Genomic DNA, 27,041 nt, shown 5'->3' on the forward strand with positions numbered 1-27,041 from the left:
TATTTCTACATTGCAGTATTGATACTTTTACTTAGGTAAAACATTTGATTACTTTTTCCACCACTGCAACTGTAAAAAAAATGTAATTTTTTTAATATAAAGTTTTAGACTCAAATCTTTGCTAATAAGGATAATTCCTTTAACAGGTCCGTTCATGAAAGTCCTTGCGGTCTTGTTTCCAATGAGAACCTGTGAGCAATTAGGGGTTAAGAGTCTTGCTCAGAGAAAATTTTCATTTCATCGACACATTTGCTGGCCTGGCCTGGAATCGTACCTGGGGCAACCAGGGCCTCTGGCTCCCTAGGGGGTCTCACTAACCACTCAGCTATGGCCGCCCCTATATAAATATATAATAATATTTTTTAATCATAATATTCCCTGTCCTGAAAACCAGTGGTGGACAAAGTATTTACTCAAGTACATACTCTAGTATTGAAAAGTATTAACTACTATGACAGCACTTTTTTTTATAAATCAATGCATTGTTGTATTGAAATTTAGAACCAGAAAAGAAATACATAAAAACTGAACTTAACTTTAAATATAGTGAAAATATCAGATCTACAAGCTCACAACCACACATGGTTCCTCAAAGAACCTTATTTGAACCATTAACCACTTAAACACCTGCATCCCAATGTTGGTATGTTGTCTTAATACGTGAAAATTCATCAGAAATACCAGATCTACAAGCTCACAAAGCTTCATGCTGCGATGCATTGTGAGCTTGTAGATCTGCTATTTTCGACAGAGATTTGGAGTGTGGAGGGGAAAAAAACTGAGCAGACCAAATATAGAGCCCTGGGAGACACCGGTCCATGAAGGGTTAAGGTGGTTAAGGGTTCTCAAAGTGGGGTGCGGGGACCCCCAGGGGTCCTTGGGGGGTTCCAGGGGGTCCCCAGCTAAATGTGTTCATACAGCATCACACTCATTTTAACCCCTTGTTTTCCATATTCTACACGTTGGCTAATGAACCCATTCAGACCTGGAAAGCATCTCTGTTTTTTACAAAACATACATTAACCACTTCAGCCCTATATATACATTTCGGCCATTTGAAAATAGTCAATCCACAAGCTCACAGTGCGTTGTGATGCGACTCATTGTGAGCTTGTAGATCTGCTATTTTCAAAAAAATATATATACATTTCATACATTTGAAAACTTGTGAAATTGGGCATTCTTTATGATGAGTACTTTTACTTTTGGTACTTTAAAGATGGGGTGCCATGATATTTTTCAACCCTAAAACCTGATCATAAGGTATTATTATTATGTAAGGATAAAAAAAAAAAAAAAAAAAAGTGTACAGTAAGTGTTAAAATGTTTTTATGTGGACACGCCTCCAGTTCATTAAGTATACCTGGTTCTCACCTTAGCACCTCCTCCACCACCTTAGCACCACCCACCTGTCCTAGTCCCTCCTCCTCCTCATGCCCACACCTGTTGTGTTATGATAATGAGGGGGAGGGTATGGCTTTGTGATGTCACTAAAGCGCTGTTTCTCTATTGGCACGTTTGACCCTCAAGGTTTCAGCCTCCAGGAAGAAACTCCAAATAGTCAGAGAAGACATAAAACACCATAAAAACACCACCGGGGGGCTTAATTAAGTTCTATCAACCTCATAGACACATGAAAAACAGAAAAAGTGCAAAAACATGGCACCAGCTCTTTAAGTACATTTTGATATCAATACTTTTGTACTTTCACTCTAGTCAATTTTTAATTCCGGACTTTTACTTGTAACAGGTTATTTTTACATTGCAGTATTGATACTTTTACTTTGGTAAAACATTTGATTACTTTTTCCACCACTGCAACTCCCCTAGAATGTAGTGTAATGTTTTAAATATAAAGTTTTAGACTCAACTCTTTGCTAATAAGGATAATTCCTTTAACAGGTCCGTTCATGAAAGTCCTTGCGGTCTTGTTACCAATGAGGGCCTGTGAGCAATTAGGGGTTAAGAGTCTTGCTCAGGGACAAATTTAATTTCATCGACACATTTGCTGGCCTGGCCTGGAATCGTACCTGGGGCAACCAGGGCCTCTGGCTCCCTAGGCAGTCTCACTAACAACTCAGCTATGGCCCCCCCTATATATATATATATAATAATATTTTGTAATCATAATATTCCCTGTCCTGAAAACCAGTGGTGGACAAAGTATTTACTCAAGTAAATACTCTAGTATTGAAAAGTATTAACTACTATTACAGCACTTTTTGTTTATAAATTAATGCATTGTTGTATTGACATTTAGAACCAGAAAATAAATACATAAAAACTGAACTTAACTTTAAATATAGTGAAAATATCAGATCTACAAGCTCAAAATGCACCGCGGTGTGATGCATTGTGAGCTTGTAGATCTGATATTTTCACTATATTTGAAATAGAGCTTAAGTGGTTAACCCATTAAGACCTGAGGCTGATTCTACAAATGTCTTCTAAATCCTGGTTCTCAAACCTTTTCATGTCAAGGACCCCCAACATTATATGTATTTGGCCGTGGACCCCCTTCTCAAAATATTTAGTTCCAGGGACCGCCAGAAGCAAAGATTTGAGTTAAAAATGTTCACTTTAAAGATACATATATATATTCAAAGATTTGCACACATGTTACGTTTTTTTTCAAAATAGCAGATCTACAAGCTCATAGCGCGGCACTCGGTGCCGCGCTATGAGCTTAAAACATTATTTAATTATTTTTATTTTGTATGTTAAATACTTAAACCCACTTCACTGACTGGAGTTCCTCAGGGCTCTGTGTCCCTCTACACCAAATATGTTCCCTGAAAAATATCAGATCTACAAGCTCACAACCACACATGGTTCCTCAAAGAACCTTATTTGAACCATTAACCACTTAAACCCCTGCATTCCAATGTTGGCCATGTCTTAATACGTGAACATTCATCAGAAATACCAGATCTACAAGCTCACAACGCTTCATGCTGCGATGCATTGTGAGCTTGTAGATCTGCTATTTTCGACAGAGATTTGGAGTGTGGAGGGAAAAAAACTGAGCAGACCAAATATAGAGCCCTGGGAGACACCGGTCCATGAAGGGTTAAAGTGGTTAAGGGTTCTCAAAGTGGGGTCCGGGGACCCCCAGGGGTCCTTGGGGGGGTTCCAGGGGGTCCCCAGCTAAATGTGTTCATACAGCATCACACTCATTTTAACCCCTTGTTTTCCATATTCTACACGTTGGCTAATGAACCCATTCAGACCTGGAAAGCATCTCTGTGTCATTTTACATTTATCTTTATATTTAGAAACAGCTTTTTCACAAACGTCTAAAACCTCTGATCTCCATATTATAACTTTATGACTTTTAACCTAAGTTAACCCTTTCAGACCGAGAACGCATCTCTGTCATTTTACATTTATTTGGCTATTCAAAAATAGCAGATCTGGAGTGCCGCGCGACGAGCTTGTAGATCTGCTATTGTTTTGAAAAATCGTGAAACATCTTTGAATATATATTTTTCCATAGCAAACTTTTTTTACTCTGTTAAGACTTCTGGGGGTCCCTGGAACCAAATATTTTGAGGTGGGGGTCCGCGGCCAAAATTCATATAATTGTGGGGGTCCTTGACAAAGTTTGAGAACCACTGATTATAGAAACATATATTTTTTCCAAAAACTTGTTATGATTTAGAAGACATTTGTAGAAGCAAAGATTTGAGTTACAAATGTTTTCTTTGAAAAATATATATATCCAAAGATTGCTAAAATGTTCAAGATTTTTCAAAAATAGCAGATCTACAAGCTCATAGCGCGTCACCGAGTGCCGCGCTGTGAGCTTGTAGATCTGCTATTTTTGAATAGCCCAAAGAAACCTAAAAAGACACAGATTCTTACCCGGTCTGAAAGGGTTAACGTCCTACTTGATCATACTACAGCGTCACACAAAAGCATCAAAAGTATCAGATCTACAAGCTCGAAACGCTGCGTGAAGCGACGCGTTTTGATCTTGTAGATCTGCTACTTTTGATGCTTTTGAATTTGAATCCTGAAAAGTTTTGGAACATATGAGGTTTCCACCTGAATCAGCCTCAGGTCTAAATGAGTTACAAATAGCAGATCTACAAGCTGTGTGTGTGTGTGTGTGTGTGTGTGTGTGTGTGTGTGTGTGTGTGTGTGTGTGTGTGTGTGTGTGTGTGTGTGTGTGTGTGTGTGTGTGTGTGTGTGTGTGTGTGTGTGTGTGTGTGTGTGTGTGTGTGTGTGTGTGTGTGTGTGTGTGTGTGTGACTCTGTGAATGATGTTTTTAATTCACTGTGTTTTTTATTCTCATCAGATTTCTCTCATCTCACTCTGAACACAAACACATCAAACCCATTCCTCTCTCTGTCTGAGAACAACATGAAGGCGACACGGATGGAAGAGAGTCAGGATCCTCCAGATCATCCTGACAGGTTTGATGGAAGGGGCCAGGTTCTGTGTTCAGAGGGTCTGACTGAACGCTGTTACTGGGAGGTAGAGTGGAGTGGACACGTTCAGATAGCAGTGACTTACAGAGGAATCAACAGGAAAGGAGAGGGTGATGACTGTGTGCTTGGATTGAATGAAAAGTCCTGGAGTCTGACCTGTAAAGATGGTCACCATGGTGACAGTTACACTGTCACACACAATAGTAAGCACACTTACCTTCCTGTCCGTCCCTCTGACTCCAACAGAGTAGCAGTGTATCTAGACTGTTCTGCAGGGTCTCTGTCTTTTTACAGAGTGTTAGAGGACACTCTGACACACCTTTACACCTTACAGAACACATTCACTGAACCTCTCTATGCTGGGTTTGCGATTGGCCCTTACTCCTCTGTGTCTCTGTGTGAGGACAGACAGGGTGATGTATCATAATGTAATAATCAGGAACAGGTGTGGTGGTGGTGGGGGGGGGGGGGGGGGGGGGCTCTGTGTGTCTAACACATTTAAACATGAATATTGTATAGATGTATAGATCCATGAATCCAGTGGTTCTCAATGTGGGGTCCGGGGACCCCCAGGGGTCCTTGAGGGGGTTCCAGGGGGTCCTCAGGGACATTCATGTATATAGCATCAAAATCAGTGTAACCTCCTTAACCATAATTATATACATTGAACTCTTTGAAAATAGCAGATCTACAAGCTCACTACGAGTCGCGTCGCGACGCGTTGTGAGCTTGTAGATCTGCTATTTTCAAAGAAAGGAATCCTGTATAAAATGGGGTCTCTGGTACAAAGTCTTTTCAGATGGGGGTCCTTGACATGAAACCCTTTGAGAACCACTGGTCTAGCACAGTGGTTCTCAACCTGTGGGTCTGGACCCCCAAGGGGGTCCCCACATGATTTTTTTGGGGGGTCCCCAGATGACAGTGAAATGACAATTTAAGGACTTTTAACTCATTGAGTGCCAAAAATATGATTATTTTGGGGGGTCTCCACCTATAAAGTGTGAGAATCTCTGGTCTAGAACATTTAAACATGAATATTGTAAAGTTCTATTAAAAATGGGTTTTGTAAATCATTGTATTTTACCTTTAAAATGTCATTTCATTTAATGATCTTCATTAAAATGAAACCAATGCTATTGTATCTACATTGAGCTGATGTTACATTCATTAATACTATTGTGTTAATAAAAACTACAAGAAAGAAAAACATTACGATGTCATTTATTTACAGTGTTCTGAGATAACACACACACACACACACACACACACACACACACACACACACACACACACACACACACACACACACACACACACACACACACACACACACACACACACACACACACACACACACACACACACACGTTTGTATTACTGTATTGTGAGAACATCAACATGATATGACATTTTATGAATTCCATATAAATTAGCTTTTTGTCATTTTTAAGCTCACAGCCAGGGGCGGATTTAGGGATCTGGAGGCCCTTGGAACAGAAGTGTATTATTTGTTTGCTATTGATTTGTCAGTTATTTAGTCTGGCTTAAATATAAAGTAACTAAGTTAAACACCTTCCGATCCTGTTGTTTTTCCTTTTAGTTAATTATTATGCTTTCAAAGTTACAGGCCGATTGTTACAAATGGCATTTTAAAAAGTTAAAATACGGAGATAAGAGGTGTCTGCCCGACAGTATATGTAATGTGGCCCCCTGGAGTGAGTGTGTAAATATAGTGGCCCTCTCCATCATTAAACAGACAGTATATGTAATGTGGCCCCCTGGAGTGAGTCTGGAAATATAGTGGCCCTCTCCCAGTGATGTTTCTAGGTTTTCAATGTAATGGGTCCCGGGACCCACAGGTGGTCATTCAAATGGGTCCCAGAAACATTTTATGGGTCCCCAATTACACGTCTTCCCCCCCCCCTTCTATCGTTTTCTTTGATCTCCAATCTCCATATCTTCTATGTGTGTGTGACTGTGTACATTATATCCTAATGCAGTGGATCTCAATCTTTTCAGGCAGCGACCCCCCAAAATAATCATATTTGAACTGGGGACCCCACACCCTGAGAAGCGCTTGGAATTAGGAGTTGAGGCATTTAATTTAGTTTAACTCAGTTCCACAGATACATAGTCAAAATAGCATATCTACAAGGTCGTTTTTTTTTATCTTCAAGCTCACAACGCCTTGCTTGTAGATCGCCTCTTTCTTATATTATTTCACAATTTTGACCGTATTTATAGTATAGTTTGTTGATTAGTTTGGATGCAGTAATAGTATTTTTTCTTTATCTTTCTTGAGGTATTAAAAATATCTTAAAAGTCCTTAAATTGTGACTTCACTGTCATCTGGGGACCCCCCCCCCCCCCCCCAAATCATGTGGGGAGCCCCCTGGGGGTCCTGACCCACAGGTTGAGAACCACTGTCCTAATGTACATTCTATTTTGCTACTTGTTGTAGTCACAAACTCAGAATACAGGGTACAAACTACAATATAAAGTTCATAATAATAATATGAAAAAGATAATGTACACTTCATAGGAGCAGAGATAGATAGGAACTAAAGAACAACAACACTTTGTGGAAGAGAATGTAAACGGAGCAGAGATATTTGTTTAAGAAAAGTAGATGTTTGCGGCAGTATTTATTGCTCTGGTGTTTTCTTCTTAAAAAGTGGGATTCCCTTCAAATGATTTATGCTTGTGTCGCACCGAAAATAACGATCTGAAAACGACGTGTCGCGCGTCGGTGTTTCGGCTCGCGGGTCGGTTTGGTGCACGGCTCGCGGCTCACTTTGCCGCTCGCGGTTTGGTGTGCGCTCGCGGGTCGCTTTGGTGCGCGGCTCGCGGCTCACTTTGCTGCGCGGATCGCGGCTCGCTTTGCTGCGCGGATCGCGGCTCGGTTTGGTGCGCGGCTTGCGGCTCGCTTTGGGCGCGGCTCGCGGCTCGGTGTGGTGCACGGCTGCGTGGCTCGGTTTGGAGCACGGCTGCGTGGCTAGCGGCTCGCTTTGGTTGTATGCGTCCCGTGGACGCTGTGATGGTTGGTTTAATGCGTCCTTTATTAAAAATGTGCGTCAGAGACGCAGGACGCAGGGCTAGCAGCATCTCTGCTCTCCATCATTAAACAGACAGTATGTAATGTGGCCCCCTGGAGTGAGTGTGTAAATATAGTGGCCCTCTACATCATTTGAAAATAGCCGATCTACAAGCTCACAATGTGTTGCATTGTGTGCTTGTAGATCTGCTATTTTCAAAAGATTTTCATACATTTGAAAATGTAGTGTATTTTGCACAAGCATGACAATATAGTTGAAAGGAAGTAGAAAGGCCCAGACCAGTAATTTTCCTCAAGTCGATTTATTGGACAACAAGAACGAAATGACAAAAGTCATATTCTACCAGGTACTCTGTGTGTGTGTGTGTGTGTGTGTGTGTGTGTGTGTGTGTGTGTGTGTGTGTGTGTGTGTGTGTGTGTGTGTGTGTGTGTGTGTGTGTGTGTGTGTGTGTGTGTGATTGTTTTCATAGACCTGATTACTTGTTTTTCGGATTGCTTGGTTCTCGCCAAACCTGGCAACATTGAACGCAACGGTAAACGCTAATAATGTTTTTTATATAAGTGGTGGCAACATTTTTAGACACCACATGGGTCTTCCCAACAATAGCGAAGATTTAAGTCAGTGTGAACATGGCCAAATAATAACTTAATATCCAAAGTAGGTCTAATGAAGCACGCTAGCATTTAGGCTAACTTTGTTCCCTGAGGCAGCAGTTATAGTGTCAACTGTTGCAGTGTGAATGAGGGGAGCGGAGGGCGGCTACTGCGGAGGACGGGCCGTCTCCCCATTGGCTTAAAGGAGTGAAGGACAGCCATGACAGCCAATGATGAATAGGTGGCGACTTGGTGTCGACTTGGTGTCGAATGATGATGATTAGTCTGACTGTTTATAGACTCAGGCGCTCTTCGAGCACCTGGTAAAAACCAAGCCCCCAGAACCCAGTGGTTGCATTGAAGCGAAATGGACATGCTGGCCATTCGTAGGTACTGCAGCTTAAACGGACGGGGCCACTGCACAATGTACGAGCGAAAACAGTTTCGACCAATGGGATCGACTCACGAGCTTGCGCACAAGCTTGCGCACGGGGCCGCGCACCTCTGTGACGTAAAACACATCACTTCGGTGGCGCAGAACGTATCACAGTGGCCCCAAATAGGCTACGCCCATCACACTTTCCAACCCGGAAGAAGGGGTGAATTCGCTTCATGCGCTGGGTGAGCAACTCAATGCAAGTGGATGGGAGGGGATTTCGGGTGCCCTCTGTATTATTTTTAACTCTATGGTAAAAACAGAGTACAGAGCACAGGAGTCAGCCTTGCTGCTACATGGTGTGGCCGGAACAGAACAGAGAGCAAGAAGAAGAAGGAGGGACGGTTTCTTTGTCCTCACAGTAGTGTGTGTGTGTGTGTGTGTGTGTGTGTGTGTGTGTGTGTGTGTGTGTGTGTGTGTGTGTGTGTGTGTGTGTGTGTCCATTGTGCAGAAGAACAACAACCCAAGATCCTAGAGGTCAGCTAAGGTCAGATGCCCTCTGGGAAGCATCCTTTGTACTGGACATCTAGTGTTAGAGCAACCACTCTGGAATGTGCACTGTAGACCACTCAGTATCCAAACTATGTCTTTGTGTGTGTGTGTGTGTGTGTGTGTGTGTGTGTGTGTGTGTGTGTGTGTGTGTGTGTGTGTGTGTGTGTGTGTGTGTGTGTGTGTGTGTGTGTGTGTGTGTGTGTGTGTGTGTGTGTGTTCAAATTGTCTCTATAAGTCCATAAATGTGTATTATGATACCACATTCCCCCCTACGGAGGGCCCTATTGGTCCTTCGTAAACGTGGGTACAATGAAGAAAATCAAAACACAAGCAAGAAAACCATACTTCAAAAACATACTCCTCAAAAAGACAGAACTCATCACACCACAACATCAACATCTTCTTGGCCCCCCTTGATAGACAGATTACTGGGACACAATCAGACCAACATAAAAACAGGCATTAAGATTACACAGTATTGTCATAAGGTGATTCACATTATATTTAAAGCAAAAATAGTCGGACTGCATAACAAATCAAACAAAATATCAGGAGAAAGAAGCGTGTCGACTCACATCCTGAGGCGTATTTTGTCTGACACAGAAAGGCAACACTGGGACTGACTTACTTCAATCATGCTTAAAATACAACACAACCCAAAACATTTCTACAGCTGACACAGAGATTCATTAACATCAATTCATACACCGAACACCGCTGAGCGTGGTATGGCGGTTATTCTAGATGCATAGAATAAACATAGATACAATCCCCTGTGTGCCAACCAGGCCTGGAATCTCGTCATTTTAGGGGCAAGGCCACTTGGCCTTTGGTGTTGTAATTTTTTGGAGGGCACAAAGGCCAAATGCCAGGGCAGGAAGGCCATCCAAAAAAATAAAAAAAAAAGTCCAAAATGATTTTTAAGTCCACGGAAATAATGAATTTATCTTGAAGGTTAAGGATGATTGTATTTTAATATATTATAAGAATAGTATAACTATCTGTGAAATATAACCCATTTATTTCACAAAATAATGTGTTGGCAAATGACCAATATTTAGTTATATAGGTCTCAATATGTCACATTCAGCCCTGGACTTCACTGACTGAAGTAGGGGTCACATTAGTCACATTAGATTCACAGATTAGAGATGTTATGTATTTTCCCCAAAAGTTATTTTCATTCAAATGAAATGTGATTGAACTTGCACTAATAATGACTTTAGTTGATTTTTCACTCTTTAAAATATAATATTTCTTAATTATTAATAATTACAGCTTGTAGATTGGCTATTTTCACGATTTTAAATAGTTTTTAAATAATAATAAAAAAGGAACATACAAGATTTCCACCGGACAGCGATAATATATAGCCAATATATTGTTCTGTATCAGCATATGAGTCAGTTTTTGCAGATTTCATTCTAATTGGCTTCTATGCCTGCATATGAATTTCATGGGCCTGGGTAGGTCACCCTGGCTTGGCGGAGATATGCCCTGTTGCGCACACTCCGCACAGCAGTAGCCTACAACAGCAGGTGAAAGCAATTCACTTAAACGAGGGCTGTGTTGCGCACCAAAAAACGGACTAAAACTGTCACATTCTAGCTGCTGAAATAAACTTCCCATTTAGATCATTACTGACAAACGAACCGAACATGGATGTGGTTTGCAAAAGGATCATTTATTTCTTGTCCATCAGAGCGGTGAGGTCACTCTTTTGTATGATATTGATAGTCTAAATTTTTATTTTGTTTGCAGTTATTCTGTTGCTTGCTTTATATCAGACAAAGCCCATTTTCTGTAGGTAAACACAGCGCAAATGGCCCAACTCTTTACCTGTTGTGCCCCTTTAAGGAACATTTGACAGACTTCTTGTTTTAACTATTTATTTGTACTAATTAAATAAGTTGAGTTCTGGCCCATTTTTATATATGACTATTTTATTTTTATTTAACCTTTATTTAACCAGTAAAAACACGTTGAGACACAGTCTCTTTTTCAAGTGTGAACTGGCCAAGATACAGCGTTAAAATTACACAGTCTAAGCTTAACATACCAATACAAAAACAAACAACAAAATAGTCATCCAAGATGCATCACAAATACATAAAATAACTCCCAATGCTACACTTTATACAATAGAAAGAAGCCAGTAATCAAACAGAAAATAATAATACACACAGTGTACAACCAATACACATAACCAATAACCTTCCGCTAGGCTAATAAACCTCCGGACAGGAGCAGGTGTTTGTGAAAAAAACTAAGGTGATTCTTTTGAAGCTTCTCAAGGGAATTAGAGCAGCCAATTTGAGTTTGGTCTGGAGATCATTCCACAACCAAGGGCCTAAGAAAGAAATACATTTTTTACCTCCCTCAGATGAAAATGAAGGTACTTCACAGCGTAACCAAGCATTTGATCTGAGATTTAAGCCATTTCTAACCAATTTGAATTTGGAGGTAATTTAGTAGGGGAGCTCACCAAGAATAGCTTTATAAATGAAATTATACCAATGTTGCAACCTGCGCGTAGTCAAAGAGGACCAATCGACTGCAGCATACAACGTGCAATGGTGAGTTCTAAAAGGAGAATTCGTTATGAATCTCAGTGCAGCATGATACAGGGGATCCAGCTTGGTCAATGTGGAGGCACAAGCAAACCTGTAAATATTGTCCCCATAATCCAGCTGGGACAAAAACAGACCAGTGACCAATTTTTTGCGAGCAGTGCAGGCAAAACAAGCCTTCAGTCTATAGAAAAAACTTAGAGTAAATTTCAGCTTCTTACTCAAGGCATCAATATGGAATTTAAAATTTAGATGTTTATCCAACCAGAACCCAAGGTATTTATAGCGATCGACCCACTCAATTAGGGTGCCATCTAAGGTGGGGATGCATAAGGGGATTTGACAAACTCGTGGAGTGAACATCATTGCCTTAGTTTTGTTACCATTTAACATCAATTTGCTTTTTTTCAATTCCTCCTGCAAAGAAATGAAATCCAAAGACAAATTTGTTACAGCCAAGTCTAGCGTGGGCGCACAGGAGTACAGAACCGTGTCATCCGCGTACATATGGTACCTAGAGTACTTTGACTGACTGCAGATGTTATTCACATATAAAAGGAAAAGTAAAGGACCTAATATAGAACCCTGGGGGACTCCCTTCTCCATGGCTACTTGACTACTTGACTTGTCTATGGCTGGAAGATACTTCAATGGCAGTGATGGATGTGGATGGGGGTAGAGTTGAGTATCATCGATCCAGCCTGGTGGTGCTGATAGATGTTTTCATGCTACATTACATTTTGCTGATTATATGTAGCGATTATATGTGACTGACACAACAATGTATCAGTCAGTAGTGAGGGGTTTCATTGTATCCAGTTCACAGCCACTCTGTTCACTCTGGTTGTTCTGCCTTCAGTTTTTGTATATTAGCTTCCCCTCCTGGGACTTTCAATGTACTTTATATTTTGTGACTCTTAGTTCAACATGCAGTTGAGCAGGAACAAGAAGTCAGCCTTATTTTGGCACATGCAGCCACATTCATGAGTAAAGTGCTGCAAAATGACTTTGAAATTAACTTCTGTCATTTCTAGTTTAGCACAGAACATAGATCAATATTTGACATACAGTAGCCTCAATTCTGTTTAAATTGTTATGTTTGCTGTGCCTTCATCACAAGATATCTTTAAGAGATATTGTAATGTTATTGCTACTCATTGACTGTTGTTCTTATTTCATAGAGTTAGTTAGAATAGCTATCTTTGACGTTTATGCATAGGCTCTAGATCCGTATTTTCTACTTTGTCATAACTATGAGACTAATAGTCAAACACTTATCAAGTGTATGTTTATATTTACCCACATCTTCAAAACAATGTTATTGTATGAACATTGTACAACTTCAATTAATAAAATTAATTGTGGATGTCATTCTGTGCAGTGAGGGTCATGTTATTCAATTGTCTGTACTGAGCTAAACTACTGTGGAGTGAACAAACGTATTATGTAACCAAATTGACTGGCTTCATCGGGAATCGTGGGCTATCATTTTGCTAAGAGATACGTTGTATATTTTAATTGATATTAATTTATTAGTGAATTAATTTTCCCCATTGACTTGACTTAACTTATAATGGGGACATGCAAAGTCTCCCATTCAAGTATTTTTCTCTCGGAAACCATAAGGGCTACAGTTACAACACAGAGGGGTCGTTCAAAGTCTCACCCCCTAATTATGAAAAAATTATTACACCAGTCAGCCTCATGGTGGTGCTATAACAACCCACTTTACATTTTGGCTTATAACACTTGAACCGTAGGTCATAGAATAAAAAATATGACTTGTTTCCTGAATTACTTGGGTCATGACGCATCTCACCATTTAGGTCACGCCCATTTGTGTCTCGATAGATTTTCCGCCATTTCGAATTTTCTTCAAAACACACTTTTTGCATCTTCTCCTACAGATTTTGTCAGAATCTCACAAAAATCGGTACACGTGATCCTGGACCCATGCGATAAATACATGACATGTCCAAGCTGAATTTTGTTATTTCATACCGTTCGTCCGTAATAGGCCTCCTTGGTAGGAGGGGCTTGTTTAACAAATAATGCCAAAAATCACGAACGAAAGGTCCGGTCAATCCCAAATTTGAATCACATGTTAAGGGTGGGTTACTCAACAAATCCCCAAAAGCATTTCCACTTTGATCCGTAGGGGGCACCACAATGTGCAAAATGTAACCGTTTGATGCAAAAACAAGACTTTTGGGGGATTCAATCCTCTCAAAAGGAAACACAAGTGATCTCAGGAGTGACGTGACAATATAATTGGCCCTTTACATGTGTGGGAGGGGCCTATTTCTTTAGTGGGCCTATTTCCTAAAATCAAAACCGAATTCGAATCGCACGTCGCGCGGCCTCCGACGTATTCCTCCCGTCAGCGCAACCACACTTTGCAATTTCCCAGAATTGCGAAAATTCTAGTTTCATGTTTATTCTACATAAACTTTATTTTGGCGCGCTAGTCCTCCCAGCTACTGTACACCATGTAAGAATTAAGCAAGTGCAGTAATATCAATGCAAAGTTACCATCTACATTGTAAACACAAACCAAACAAAAATTCATTCCCTATGGAAGTGGTTTTGATGCGCTGACTTGTCGCATGGCTTCACAGCTTCACCCCTCCTCCCCATGCGACAAGTCAGAGCATCAAAACCACGTGACTTCCATAGGGAATGAATTGAAACGGCTTCACCCCGCCCATGAATCATGCGTGAATCATGCGTGAAGTGCTTTAAATGTGTGTACTAGGCCAAAGAGTTACATTGAAAACGAACGTTCCCGGACGCTCGTTTTAGTTCTGCGTATGTACAAGGTTTTACAACAAATGGATGGGTTTAGAAATCACTTGACAACTAGGCCGGCGCCCCGGCAGTGAGTCGCTAGACAAGCGAGCGTCTGTGCGCAAGTCACCACTTCTCTGTCTGACTTTAATGTAGCTCATCCGTTAGCTGGCTACAAGCTAACCACTAGACTTTGCTCCTCCTCGATACTATAGTAGGCCTATAGGATTATAGAATAATCTCTAAGAAAATAATCAATAGTTGCAGCCCAGCCATCCTTGTTTATTTTCCTCCGCTTAGTAATATGCTTAAATTCAGCGGGTCGTCTCGTCTGATCTGAGGTCGTAAAGCAACGAGTTGCTGGTGGCAGCATGACTTCTGGGAGGTGCTACCAGGGGTCTTTGTCTCCGCCAGGCCGAAAGGCATGGCGAGAGAGTATGTTTTGCCCCCTGTCCGTCCGTCCGTGTGTGTGTCCGTCCGTGTGTCCGTCCGTCCGTCCGTCCTGTCTGTGTGTTAGCAGCTTATCTCAGGCACCGTTGGCCCGGTCGCTGCCAAACTGTGCACACCCACTCCCTGGATGCCAATTCAGAACCTCTGCCCCACATTTTTCACATGGGCCTGTTATAGCGCCACCTGGAGGCCGATGTGTGCAAAACCCATTTTTCCCCATTACTCCTACAGCTTTTAATTAAACGTCATGCAAATCGGTACACAGTATCTCTATAGTCATGTGATCAACCCGGATCTGTTTGATTTCCCATTTTCCATCCTCATTGGCTAAGGTTGGCTTCCAAAGTTTGCAGGATTGGTTAGTTTTGAACAAACTGCCTCAAATCATGAACGCAGCTTGCCATTTCCATAAAATTGCACACGCACATTCCCACTAGGCCGAGGAAGAAATGCCACTTAAAACTTTTCAAATCGGCCTCATGGTGGCGCTATAACCGGCCAATTTGCATTTTTAACTATAACTGCACCGATCTGCGTGAAACTTTGCACGCATACTCCCTAGAGGCCAAGGAAAAACATCTGCACTGCATTTTTCACATCTGCTTTTTACAGCGCCACCAGGAGGCCGACTTATGTCAATAACATTTTTGGATATTAATCCTTCAGATTTTATCCAAACATCACGCAAATCGGTACACAGTATCTCTATAGTCATGTGATCAAGACGCATCTGTCCGATATTTCATATTCCATCCTGATTGGCTAAGGTTGGCTTCCAAAATTTGCAGGATTGGTCAGTTTTGAACAAAATGTCTCAAATCATGAACGCAGCTTGCGATTTCCGAGCTGTTGCCCTTCTGCTGTGAAGGTTGTTGGGTGGCATGGGATGCAGGCCAGCAGTCAACTGACAGATTACCTCTGATTTCTGGGTGTTGATCGTCAGGCCCATTCTGCCGTATGCAGTTACAGCTGCATACGGCCTTTGGTGTGTAGGGCCTTTTGTGTGTGGGCTACCAGGGCACAGTCGTCGGCATACCGTAGATCGATGAAGTTCTCAGAGGTCAACTTGGTGGTTGCCTGTAACCTCCTGATATTAAACAGGTTACCATCCAGCCTGAAGTCAATGGTGACTCCAGCCTGCTCCTCCATCATCCTATGTAACAGTGTTGTAACACAGAGCACAGACTAGGAAGATGTTGAACATGACACATTCCTGCCTTACTCCAGTCTGTACACCAAAGGGCTCAAAGCTGTGCTTCCCCACTACCACTCGGGCCATCATCCCCGTAATGAAACTGTCCAAGGATGGTGAGAAATTTGGATGGACATTTCTTCATTGATTGATTGAATACTTTATTAGACAGAAATGTTAACACATTGAATGCCAAAAACGGTCCGGACCGTTTTTGAGGGTCCAAACGAGAAGTGCCGAAAACGGTCCGGACCGTTTTTGACCCAATTCTATTTTTATACATGTGGGCCACGTGGGGCGCTAAAACGAAACTTTGACATCACCCAAGCAGTTTCTGAGAAGAAGAGGCTGGATCTGGCTCCATGTCAAAAATCCTTCCGGTCGGCGTTTTCAATGTTATCTCCTTGATTAAAAGCTTAATATCTCCATTTCTTTTTAATGTGGTGGAAACGAGCCGTTTTCGATCGGCGATCACGCTGCAATGGAGGGTCGCGTTGGAAATATTATTGTTCCAGGCGTTAGTCGGGACCCTCCGCCGTCTCGCACGCACGCTTTGTTTACATGCACTTCCGCGTCAGGGCTTCTCACAGCACGAAATGTATAACGCAAGTGGATGGAAGAAATGCTGGCACTCAACGTATAATATTTTAATAAACCTCTGGCACCCAATGTGTTAACAGCACGAGGTACAGTCAGACATTAAGGTTAAAAGGATAACACAAAAAGGTCCTGGGGACTTGTTTCCATTGTGGTCCATCAAACATGGCTTAAAAGTAACACAAAAATACACATCAACAAATATAAAACACAATATACAAAGGAGAAAATGGGGGAAAATGTAATATGCATTAAGCAATATGTTTATGTTCTAATAAGGGTTAAATAGCTCTATGATAGTAAGCATTGCTGCTAAAGAGCAGTAACAGGGGTCTCTCTGTCTCTCCAGCTCTTTAGTGAAGAAAATGCAATTTCATTTAAGGATACCAATTTGATACGATCAGGAGAGAGAACTCATACAGGACAAACAAGTGAAATTTGAAGTGATGACAAATAAATTAGCTGGAAAATTCTTTCTCCTGATTGGCTGAAATTGTCACATGAAAAGTATTTTCTGTTTACCAAAGAGTTACTGAACAACAAACATTATACCAATGATTTATATTGGAATATAGAGATTTAACTTTTTAACAAAAAAAAAACTTGTTTAAACCCCAACATATCACTATAGGCTACACTACCTTTGATCAATAGACTTGCAAGAGCAAGTTGCTCAGTGTTGAAATTGTCATTTCTTTATTGTTTAATACATTTTAATTTATAATAAAGTTTATTTGTTTTAAACAAATATCTATGCCATATGCCATTCATATAGAAACATCTTGTCAATCATGGCATATTTGAAAAGTATCCTAGACATTGCATTGTGTTTATGAGCCATGATAGAGCCAATTAGGCTACTTGACAAACTTGCTGCTATACCAAATTAAATGTCAAATTAACTTTTAGGAAAATCAGGAAGTTTGAGTGGAAAATATGGAGTCTAAAATGTATTTTACCATTGGGTTAGGGATTCTATTCTGTTATTTGAAAGAGAGGTGCATATGTTTTTGTTACAATAGGTGTTAAATCTCCATACTGTGATTGTAATCATAGTAATAATTTGCTCAACTGATGTGATCCCTGTTTCTCCAGCTGTTTTATAAACAGAAAATGTATTGTCAGAAGATGGGTAGAGTCTAAAAATGTATTTACCATCAGATTCTATTCCATCATTTGAAAGAAACTGGACTGGTGATAACAAATAAGTGTTTTCTGTGAAATTACGTTTATTTCATTTCATTTATTTTTGTTTTCTGTTGTTGGGATAGATAGATGAATGTGGTCCTCACTCACCTTTTCACACTTACTTGTAAACCTGTTATGCAAAATAGCTATTTGGGTACTTGGCTCGTGAATCTACAAGGGGGGGGGGTTATTTTATTTATTTTTATTAAAAAAAAAATAATAATGACACTTGGGCGATTGGTATTCTTTCACCCAATTGCTTACTATGTGGGTCAATTTTTTTTAAAATTATAAATATATTGTGTTTGTTACTGCGTCTGCCTGTCTGCTGCCTGGGCTGGGACACTGGGACTCTGGAGTCTGAGTCACTCACTCGCTCTCTCAAACAGATGGGGGGGGGGGGGGGGCAGATTGGTTGGTACTAGCCCTGGTTCAGAGCGTTAGTGAGTCCACAGTGCCCTCTACAGATTTGGAGGATATGAACTTACCATTAACCAAATCTGTAGAGGGCACTGTGGAGTAAATAAATAAAAAAATCCGTCTCGCGGACATATTTTATTTTCTGCCCAAAAAGTGTATTTTACAGAGTAGGTGGGGTGCTGAGAGGCTTCCCACCTCCGAGAATAGACTTACAACAACACTAAACAGCCTTTGCTTCGGTGAGTAGCGAAATGGTTTTGTTTATTTTCACTACTGTTGGAGCACTCGCAGGGCAGTGGAATTCCTTGTACAAGCGCAGAGCCCTGGGTCTTCCAGGGCGTTAGAGGGAACTCACTAACGCTCTGAACCAGGGCTAGGTTGGTACTACCCCGGGCCCCGCCTCTTCATCAAAGAGAACGCACAGCACAGGGCTGGCCTTCAGGGGCGTAGCACCAAATTCTGGGCCCTGGGGACAAAGATTCACTGTGGGCCCCCCTATGATTTTTTTCTTTAAAAAATACAAAAAAAATACTTTTTTATTTTATTTTATATATATATATATATATATATATATATATATATATATATATATATATATAAATAGAAAGAAAGACCGGATTGTCATGCGAAGATTCATGATTGAGTGTGAATCGTCATGATCATCATCAGTGGTGGAAAGTAATTAAGTACATTTACTTAAGTACTGTACTTATAAGTACAATTTTGAGGTATTTGTACTTTACTTGAGTATTTCCAATTTCCAATACTTTTACTTCTACTCCATCGGCAAATATTGTACTTTTACTCCACTACAATTATTTGAAAACGTTAGTTACTAGTTACTTTTCAGATATAAATTATTACATTATAAAACATACATAAACCACTTTAGCCCTATTTTATACCTTCTACATCTACAAGCTCACAACGCGTCGCATCGCGACACGATGTGAGCTTGTAGATCTGCTATTTTCAAATATTTAGTACTTTTACTTTTGGTACTTTAAGTACATTTTGATGCCAATACTTTTGTACTTTTACTCAAGTACATTTTGAATTCTGGACTTTTACTTGACTTTTACAGAGTATGTTTATATTGCAGTATTGGTACTTTTACTTAAGTAGAGAATTATTTGAGTACTTTTTCCACCACTGATCATCAGTCATGAGTCATCATTAGAACTGACGAATCTGCGACAATGAGGGAGTGGCTTAGGTAGTTCATATTGATGAGAGAGATAGGAGACAGGTGCGAGAGTCACGAGAAAAATAATTCAAGAAAAATAAAAAGGAAACAGAGGTTGCGTGCTAAGGATAAAGGTATTATGCAATTTAGATTATTAAACTTAGCATTTTGTAGCATGGCGTTGTTGTTGATTCATGCATTTGCAGACTGTGGCCTAACTGGGGAGGGGAGGAGAGTATAAGACAAGACTGTGTATAGTAGTAACCTGCGTTTTTCAAATCATGGAATGTAGTTGACTAAACATTAGCCCTGGTTCAGAGCGTTAGTGAGTTACGCTCTGTCTGAACCAGGGCTAACTAAACATTAAGATGTGCTGATGTAGTCAGTTGTCTATACTTATTCTGGGTTGTAAATGTTAAATTAGCATGCAGGCTTCAGAGGCTTGCAGTTGCAGGCTGTGGCTGCTCTGCTGTCCAGTTTGGGTTGGGTCGGGTGGAACATAGTGAAAATAGCAGATCTACAAGCTCACAACGCGACGTGTTGTCAGCTTGTAGATCGGCTATTTTCAGATTGGGTCGGGTGGAACATATAGTGAAAATAGCCGATCTACAAGCACACAACGCGTGGCGGTGCGACGTGTTGTGAGCTTTTAGATTGGCTATTTTGGGGTTGGGTCGAACATGTAGTAGTGAATCTTGCGTCGCGGTGCGACGTGTTGTGAGCTTGTAGATCGGCTATTTTCAAGTAGCTTAGGTAGAAAATGGGGCTAAAGTGGTTAATGTATGTTTTACAATATTATAATTTACAATGGAAACAAGCCCCTGGCTTGTCATGCAGCATATACGAGCTCGGCTAATCAGAGAGAGAGAGAGAGAGAGAGAGAGAGAGAGAGAGAGAGAGAGAGAGAGAGAGAGAGAGAGAGAGAGAGAGAGAGAGAGAGAGAGAGAGAGAGAGAAGAGAGAGAGAGAGAGAGAGAGAGAGAGTGAGAGAGAGAGAGAGATGAGAGAGAGAGAGAGAGAGAGAGAGAGAGAGATCGAGAGAGAGAGAGAGAGAGAGAGAGATTTTTTTTTCGCCGATAAAAGTATAGTTTTGGACCATGACTGAGGCGCGCCGAATCAGCAGACCTTGAGGCCAAGGAGTCGCGCCCGAGCGCCCTCCGACGACCGCCGATGGTCTGCTATTCGACTAAGCGCCATCCGAGTTATGTACCGATAGGCACAGAATCGTAAATAATATTGGTGGGGACTGCGTTACACAAACGCAGCAACACTCCCAAAGCTGGCGCCGCCATATACTCATTACAATAAGGCATACATTATTATTTCATTTAGAAAAAGAAGGTTTACAAAAAAACTTCTTAAAAAAAAAAGTATGCAACTGGGGGAGCATGCTTACAATATTTACTCTTAAATATACTCAGGACCTCACCGTCACCTTGTACCTTCAGGACCTCACCACCGTCACCTTGTACTCTACTACCCTCTCAGGGGTTACACAGATAATTCGACCCGGTCAATTTGGGTCGAGCTGACTCAAATTCGCGGCTGGGCGAATTGTCCTGGGTCGAAATCTCTGGTGACCGTCACAACGCTCGGAGGCGGGGACATGGGAAGTGGAGAAGAGTGAGAGAGGAGCTTAAGTTTTACTAAATTATTAAAAATGTTAAACGGGCAACGCCGATCCCCACGGATTAATGCAGCTTTTCCGCGTATTACTACTGCAGTTAAAGGGCAAGACCCACTTTGTTAGAGGTTTGGGTTGTGTAGTTACCTTGCCATTATGTAACTCCAAAGGTGGACAAGAAATCAAAAATAATTGCTCCATTGATTAGAAATTGATCATTCAAAATATGCTCCTCATTGACTTACATTGTACACTGAAACAGCTCTCAAAGTCACTCTTTTAGCACGTAAATAGATGGAAACAAAGTTGATTCAGACAATATAGAACATCACCAAACCCAGTACTGTTTTTTTTTTTTAAATAAAAATGTTAGATTCCTGTTGATTTTGCTATTTTTATTAGAAGAAAACCCGGACTGGATCCGCGGATCCGGATCCGGATCTTCAAATAGTAAAATCAACAGGAAGTTAACATTTAAACAGTACTGGGTTTGGTGATGTTCTATATTCTCTGAATCAGCTTTGTTTGTGTTCGTTTATGTGCTAAAAGAGTGACTTTGAGAGCTGTTTCAGTGTACAATGTAAGTCAATGAGGAGCATATTTTGAATTATCAATTTATAATCAATGGAGCAATTATTTTTTGATTTCTTGTCCACCTTTGGAGTTACATAATGGCAAGGTAACTACACAACCCAAACCTCTACCAAAGTGGTCTTGCCCTTTCAGGGTACCTTTGAGAAATATCTGCAACTTCTAAGTGACGAGATATTTGCCCGAGACCAGACAGTGGTAGTACGAGAGAGAGTGGTTTGAGCGTCAAGGGACCCTGGATACCGCCTTCCCAAATATAAAAAAGGTAAACATGGTTTACAGATCTAGGGGCTACAGATCTACAAGCTCACAGTGCCTCACAATGCGTTGTGAGCTTGTAGATCTACTATTTTTGGCCAATGTTCCACCCAGAATAGGGATGGTTAAACGTCAAGTATAGAATTATTTTCAATCTGTGCTAAATTGAAACTGATATTCCCTCAAGTTTTCCTTATGAGATAGGCCTACTGTATTGTAGGGGGGGAGATTTACATATTTGCGTACATGGCCAAAATGTAAGGTGCTATAAAGTAACAAATTAATTCAGGGGTGCCGTGGATGAAAAAGTTATTTACAGGGGTGCCCTGAGCCCAAACAGTTTGAGAACCCCTGCTGTATAGGGCCGCAACTATCGATTATTTTCATAGATTTAATCATTTTTAAATCAGTGGTTTTCAAGGACTAGGTATTTGTCCGCAGACCTCTATCTGGAAATATTTTAAATGTTAGAATGTAAAAAATGATATTCCATTTTTTTTTTAAATCGAGATTGTTTTGAAAATAGCCAATCTACAAGATAGTCGATGTCTATAGGGTTGAAATCCTAAAACTGGGTGCTACTTTTGGGCTTGTTTTTGTAGACCTGGCCTTATTAGTATTCAATAAAACAAAAATATAAGAGTACATTTACAGTGCAGAAGATTAATTAAAACATCTCAATGAAAGTTAGCGGGAAAGGAAAGGGGTTTAGCTGTGATATAAAAGAACAGAGTTGAGCAGACCTGCAGTTTTCCTCAGTTTGTTCCAGATATGTGGTGCATAAAAACTAAACGCTGCTTCTCCATGTTTAGTTTTGATTCCAGTTTTGGTTCAGTGATGCAGGCCGCTATGTTGAGAGTGAGACCAGTGATCAAGTTACACAGAATAGGTATGTACTGTTTTACTATGTTACTGTAAACATTTAGTCTAATAGGTATGTACTGTTTTACTATGTTACTGTAAACCTTTAGTCTAATAGGTATGTACCGTTTTACTATTTTACTGTAAACATTTAGTCTAATAGGTATGTACTGTTTTACTATGTTACTGTAAACATTTAGTCTAATAGGTATGTACTGTTAAGTTAAGTCATGTTCGGATCTGATTACTGTTACGTTGTGGGGAAACTAACATAAGTTGCAGGCATAAGCAGGAGTGGGGTTCCCACATGCATGGCCTTTTTACAGGTACAGTTTGCGGTACGATGGAAGAAGTACTCACATGTTTTACTTAAGTAAAAGTATCAATACCGGTACCATATTGTAGAAATAATCTGTTACTAGTAGGCTACAAGTTTAGTATTCAAAATGTACTTGAGTAAAAGTAGAAAAATATTGGCATCAAAATGTACTTTAAAGTACTGAAAGGTAAAAATACTCTTTATGCAGAAGGTTCCATTTTACAAGTTTTCAAATGTATAAAATCTAAATGTATAAAAATTTTATCTGCAAGCTCAAAGCGACGCATTGTAAGCTTGTAGATATATAGGTCTGAAGTGGTTTTGTAATAATAATCCAAATCTACAAAGCGATCCATTCTGATTTTTGGCGGAATAGTCGAGTACAGTACGTGCTACTCACGTGAGATATGACTGTAAGCACGCAAGACAAGGCATTTGGTGATGAGAATTCAATAGCATCATCCATCCATCTGCAGGCTGGCATACCTGCTGAACCTTAATCCGTTGAAATAAAAATGAACAAAGGATGTCAGTGTTCAACTGTTGAACACTTCTCTAATACTGAACACAATTCACACTTGCACTTGCAAGCAGCGTCATGATGCTAATTTTACGGTGTTCACACTTGCTTTCTGCAAAGACTTTAGTCTAATAGGTATGCACTGTTTTACTGTGTTACTGTAAACAACTATGTTACAGCCCTGTCAGTGCTGTAGAGCAAGGGTTCCCAAACCTTTCAGGCCACGCCTCCCAAAACAATCATAATTTGAACTTGGGACCCCCCACCCTGACAAGCACTTGGAATTGTAGGCATAAATATTGTGAAAATAGCTGAACTACGAGCTTGAACGCATTGCACTGCGAGGAATTCTGTGCTTGTAGATTGTTCATTTTCACAATTCTTGCCCCTTTCTTATATAATATTTCACATGTATTATAAGTTATTAAAAGGGTCTTAAAAGTCATAAAATTGTAACTTTAGAAGTGTGCAAACCTGAGGAATGATGATGTCCATGTCTACTGCTGGTGGTGATGCTCCAGCCTGTTCAGGCTGTGTGCAGCAAATGAAGATTCAGAGGTGGTCTCCGGTGGGCCAGGGTCCTTTGAGGTACAACCTCTAGTTAGGCTAAAATGACCTGTTATATTTTGTTGCAGACGTGTCTCATAAAAAAGGAGATCTCATAGCTCATGAGCTTGTAGATCAGCATTATTGATGCGACAACGGCACAAGTGTAAATCATAAATCACCCTTTAACGTTATGTCTATGCAAATATTATTTTAATAACTTGGCTTACTTCTTTGTGACATCTTTGCTCCTTGACAAAATAATGAAGATGACAGGTGATCAACCCGGAATAAACCACGGATTAATTCTGAATCCCGACGTCAATGACTGTAATGTCAAATCTGCATAGTGTAGCTGTATCAGATGAATCTGCCATTCCATTGCAGTCCAGGATCAGTTGAATCCGTTCAGTTGTTCAAAATCATGAACAAACAGAAAAAGGAAGAACCTTACACATTGACAATAGAATAGACTTTATTTGCCATTTGCATGGATGCATAGGAAATCTTGGAGATTAGCTCCCAGGGTCAGCATTTAAAAAAGACAGAAAATGCAGACAGACAGAACAAACATACATCCTACAATCCTACATATGTCCTACCATACTCTTTACAAGGCAAAGAATAAATAAGTACTTCATAGTCCAACCAAAAAGAGTGCAAACTAGAAAAAGTGCTCCTCGGAGCGCAGTTCACCGCCAGGTCAGGTAGGTTATTGTGGGCCAGCACTGTTTGGAATTTGCCAATCAGGATGGAATATAAAAAATCTGATGGCTCCGTCCTGATCACTTGACTATTATAGATAATGTGTACCGATTTGTGTGAAATGTTGATAAAAATCTTAAGGAGTAATATCAAAAACATTGTTTTACATAAGTCGGCCTCATGGTGGCGCCCTAAAAGGCAGATGTGAAAAATGCAGGCAAATGTTTTTCCTCGGCCTCTAGGGAGTGCGCGTGCAAAGTTTTACACAGATACTAGGTGCATTTATAGGTAAAAACACAAATGGGCCTGTTATAGCGCCACCATAAGGCTGATTTGAAAGAATTCAAGTGGCATCTCTTCCTCGGCCTAGTGGGAATGTGCGTGCAAAATGTCACGGAAATTGCATGCTGTGTTCATGATTTGAGGCATTTTGTTCAAAACGGAGCACTCCTGCAAACCTTGGAAGCCCATCTTAGCCAATCAGGATAGATAAGGGGAAAACCCACTTCACTGGAATTGAAGCTCACTTCCGGTTTCTCGTTAAGCCTGATGTTCTTATTAATGGCTCATCAGATGTTGCTATTTCACCTTCTACCATTTGCAATACATTATAATCTCAATAGAAGTCAATTGGGTTTTGGGCGAACTTTACACTTGATTATATTACCTACTTAGTAAACCTTTTCATGTTTTCATGAACACTTTGTTTTCAATCGCTAGTTTAAAGTCTTTTGAAATCATGATATGCAGCTAGTAAATTATGGCCCCATTAATTTTATAATTAAAGTAGGGTATGTTTTTATGGTATGATTTTAGGCTTTCTACTAGTTCTACCGAGTGAACACCCGCCCTCGCTGCGGGTGTAGCCAATTGCATAAAAGTGTGTGTGTGCACAGTTTTGTTGCGATCAAGCAACGGTGCCCCGAGATTAGCTGTTCATGGACGGACGGACAGGGTGCAAAACATAGTCTCGGCCATGCCTTCGGCCTGGTGGAGACAATAATAGTGCAATTAAACTATCATGATTCATTTTAAGGCTCAACGATTTATCGTTTTCAAACGGAAATCGAGATTTGAAACCACGCGATTAGCTAATTCGCAAAGGCTCCTTTTCTCCATAGTGGCTGCCTCTCTCTGCAATACAGGGAGAGAGGGGGCAGCGAGTCCCCCCCCCCCCCCCCCTCTCCCTCCCCGGTGGCTATGTGTAATTATAGTTTGTCGAACGGCCGTGTTGCGCAAAAGTCCGCAACAAGGGAATCCTGCTTTGTAAAAAACACCAGAGCAACATATACTTCTTCTCCAATAATCAACACATGTCTCTAACTGTTCCGTCTCTATACAATGTACAGTAGGAGAGGACTGTTAATCTACATAAGCTAAATACTGGATATCAGTACATTTTCTGTTGTGCAATGTGCTTCTGGAGCCACACTTATTTCACTGTTGTGAATTGTTTACACAAAATTTGTTTACTTTCTATTACTTGAACTTCATTTCAGAAAGTGCTGCTCTTCTTGAGCCATAAGTTAATAACTTAACAAGTTCAATGTTGTGTTGTTTACAAAAATAAGCTATTTCTATTCCAGCTAAATGTTTAAATATGTACATGTAAAAAAAAAAAAAGTACTTGGAAGATGCATGTTGGAAGCAATCAAGCAATTCATATCTTTTAGTCTCATCCTTATTTATTAGAATCTAGAACAGTAAATAAATGGTATGCCATTTGGTATGTTCCATTAATTCCAATTACTTTTTAAACGTGCACAGTGAATACTAAACTGAAGCTTGACTTATTATTTTATTTTTATTTATTTCTTTAGAAATTTAATAAAATCGCAATCGCAATTAGATTTTTTCTCAAAATCGTTCAGCCCTAATTCAGTTCATCTGTCATGATTCAGTTCAGCTGTCATGTTGTCTACCGTCCTTAATGTCCTCGGCTACTAATCCCACAGTGGCAGGGAAAAAAACTGTTTAAAAAGCGTGTCGTGTGGGTGGAGATGCTCTCTGGCCTGTGGTGTCTCAGGTTGTCTTCCGAGTCCCTCCACAAGAACAGAGGGTGAGCTGGGTGATGACGATCCTTAAGGATGCTCTGTGCTGCTTTCGACGAGAGTGAGGGGCTGAGGACTGAGTCCGGCCTTCTTCGGCATCCTAATGAAGTACAGCCGCTGCTGTGTTGTTTTTCACTGTAGCAACTGTGTTTTCAGTCCAGCTCCGA

General features: G+C 40.5%; 1 protein-coding gene across 1 annotated transcript in view; it reads left to right on the top strand.

Moving 5' to 3' along the window:
- Positions 1-4,867, top strand: part of LOC308083415 (uncharacterized protein) — a 28,484-nt gene extending 23,617 nt beyond the window's left edge. Inside the window, exon 17 of the mRNA XM_080425731.1 lies at positions 4,301-4,867. Within this exon, the coding sequence (XP_080281857.1) occupies positions 4,301-4,860 (560 nt within the window). The 3' untranslated portion in view covers positions 4,861-4,867. The remainder of the gene's footprint in view (positions 1-4,300) is intronic.
- The last annotated feature ends 22,174 nt before the right edge of the window (positions 4,868-27,041 follow it).

The sequence above is a fragment of the Gymnoscopelus braueri genome (assembly GCF_963280865.1).
Source record: "Gymnoscopelus braueri genome assembly, chromosome: 4".
Lineage (NCBI taxonomy): Eukaryota > Metazoa > Chordata > Actinopteri > Myctophiformes > Myctophidae > Gymnoscopelus > Gymnoscopelus braueri.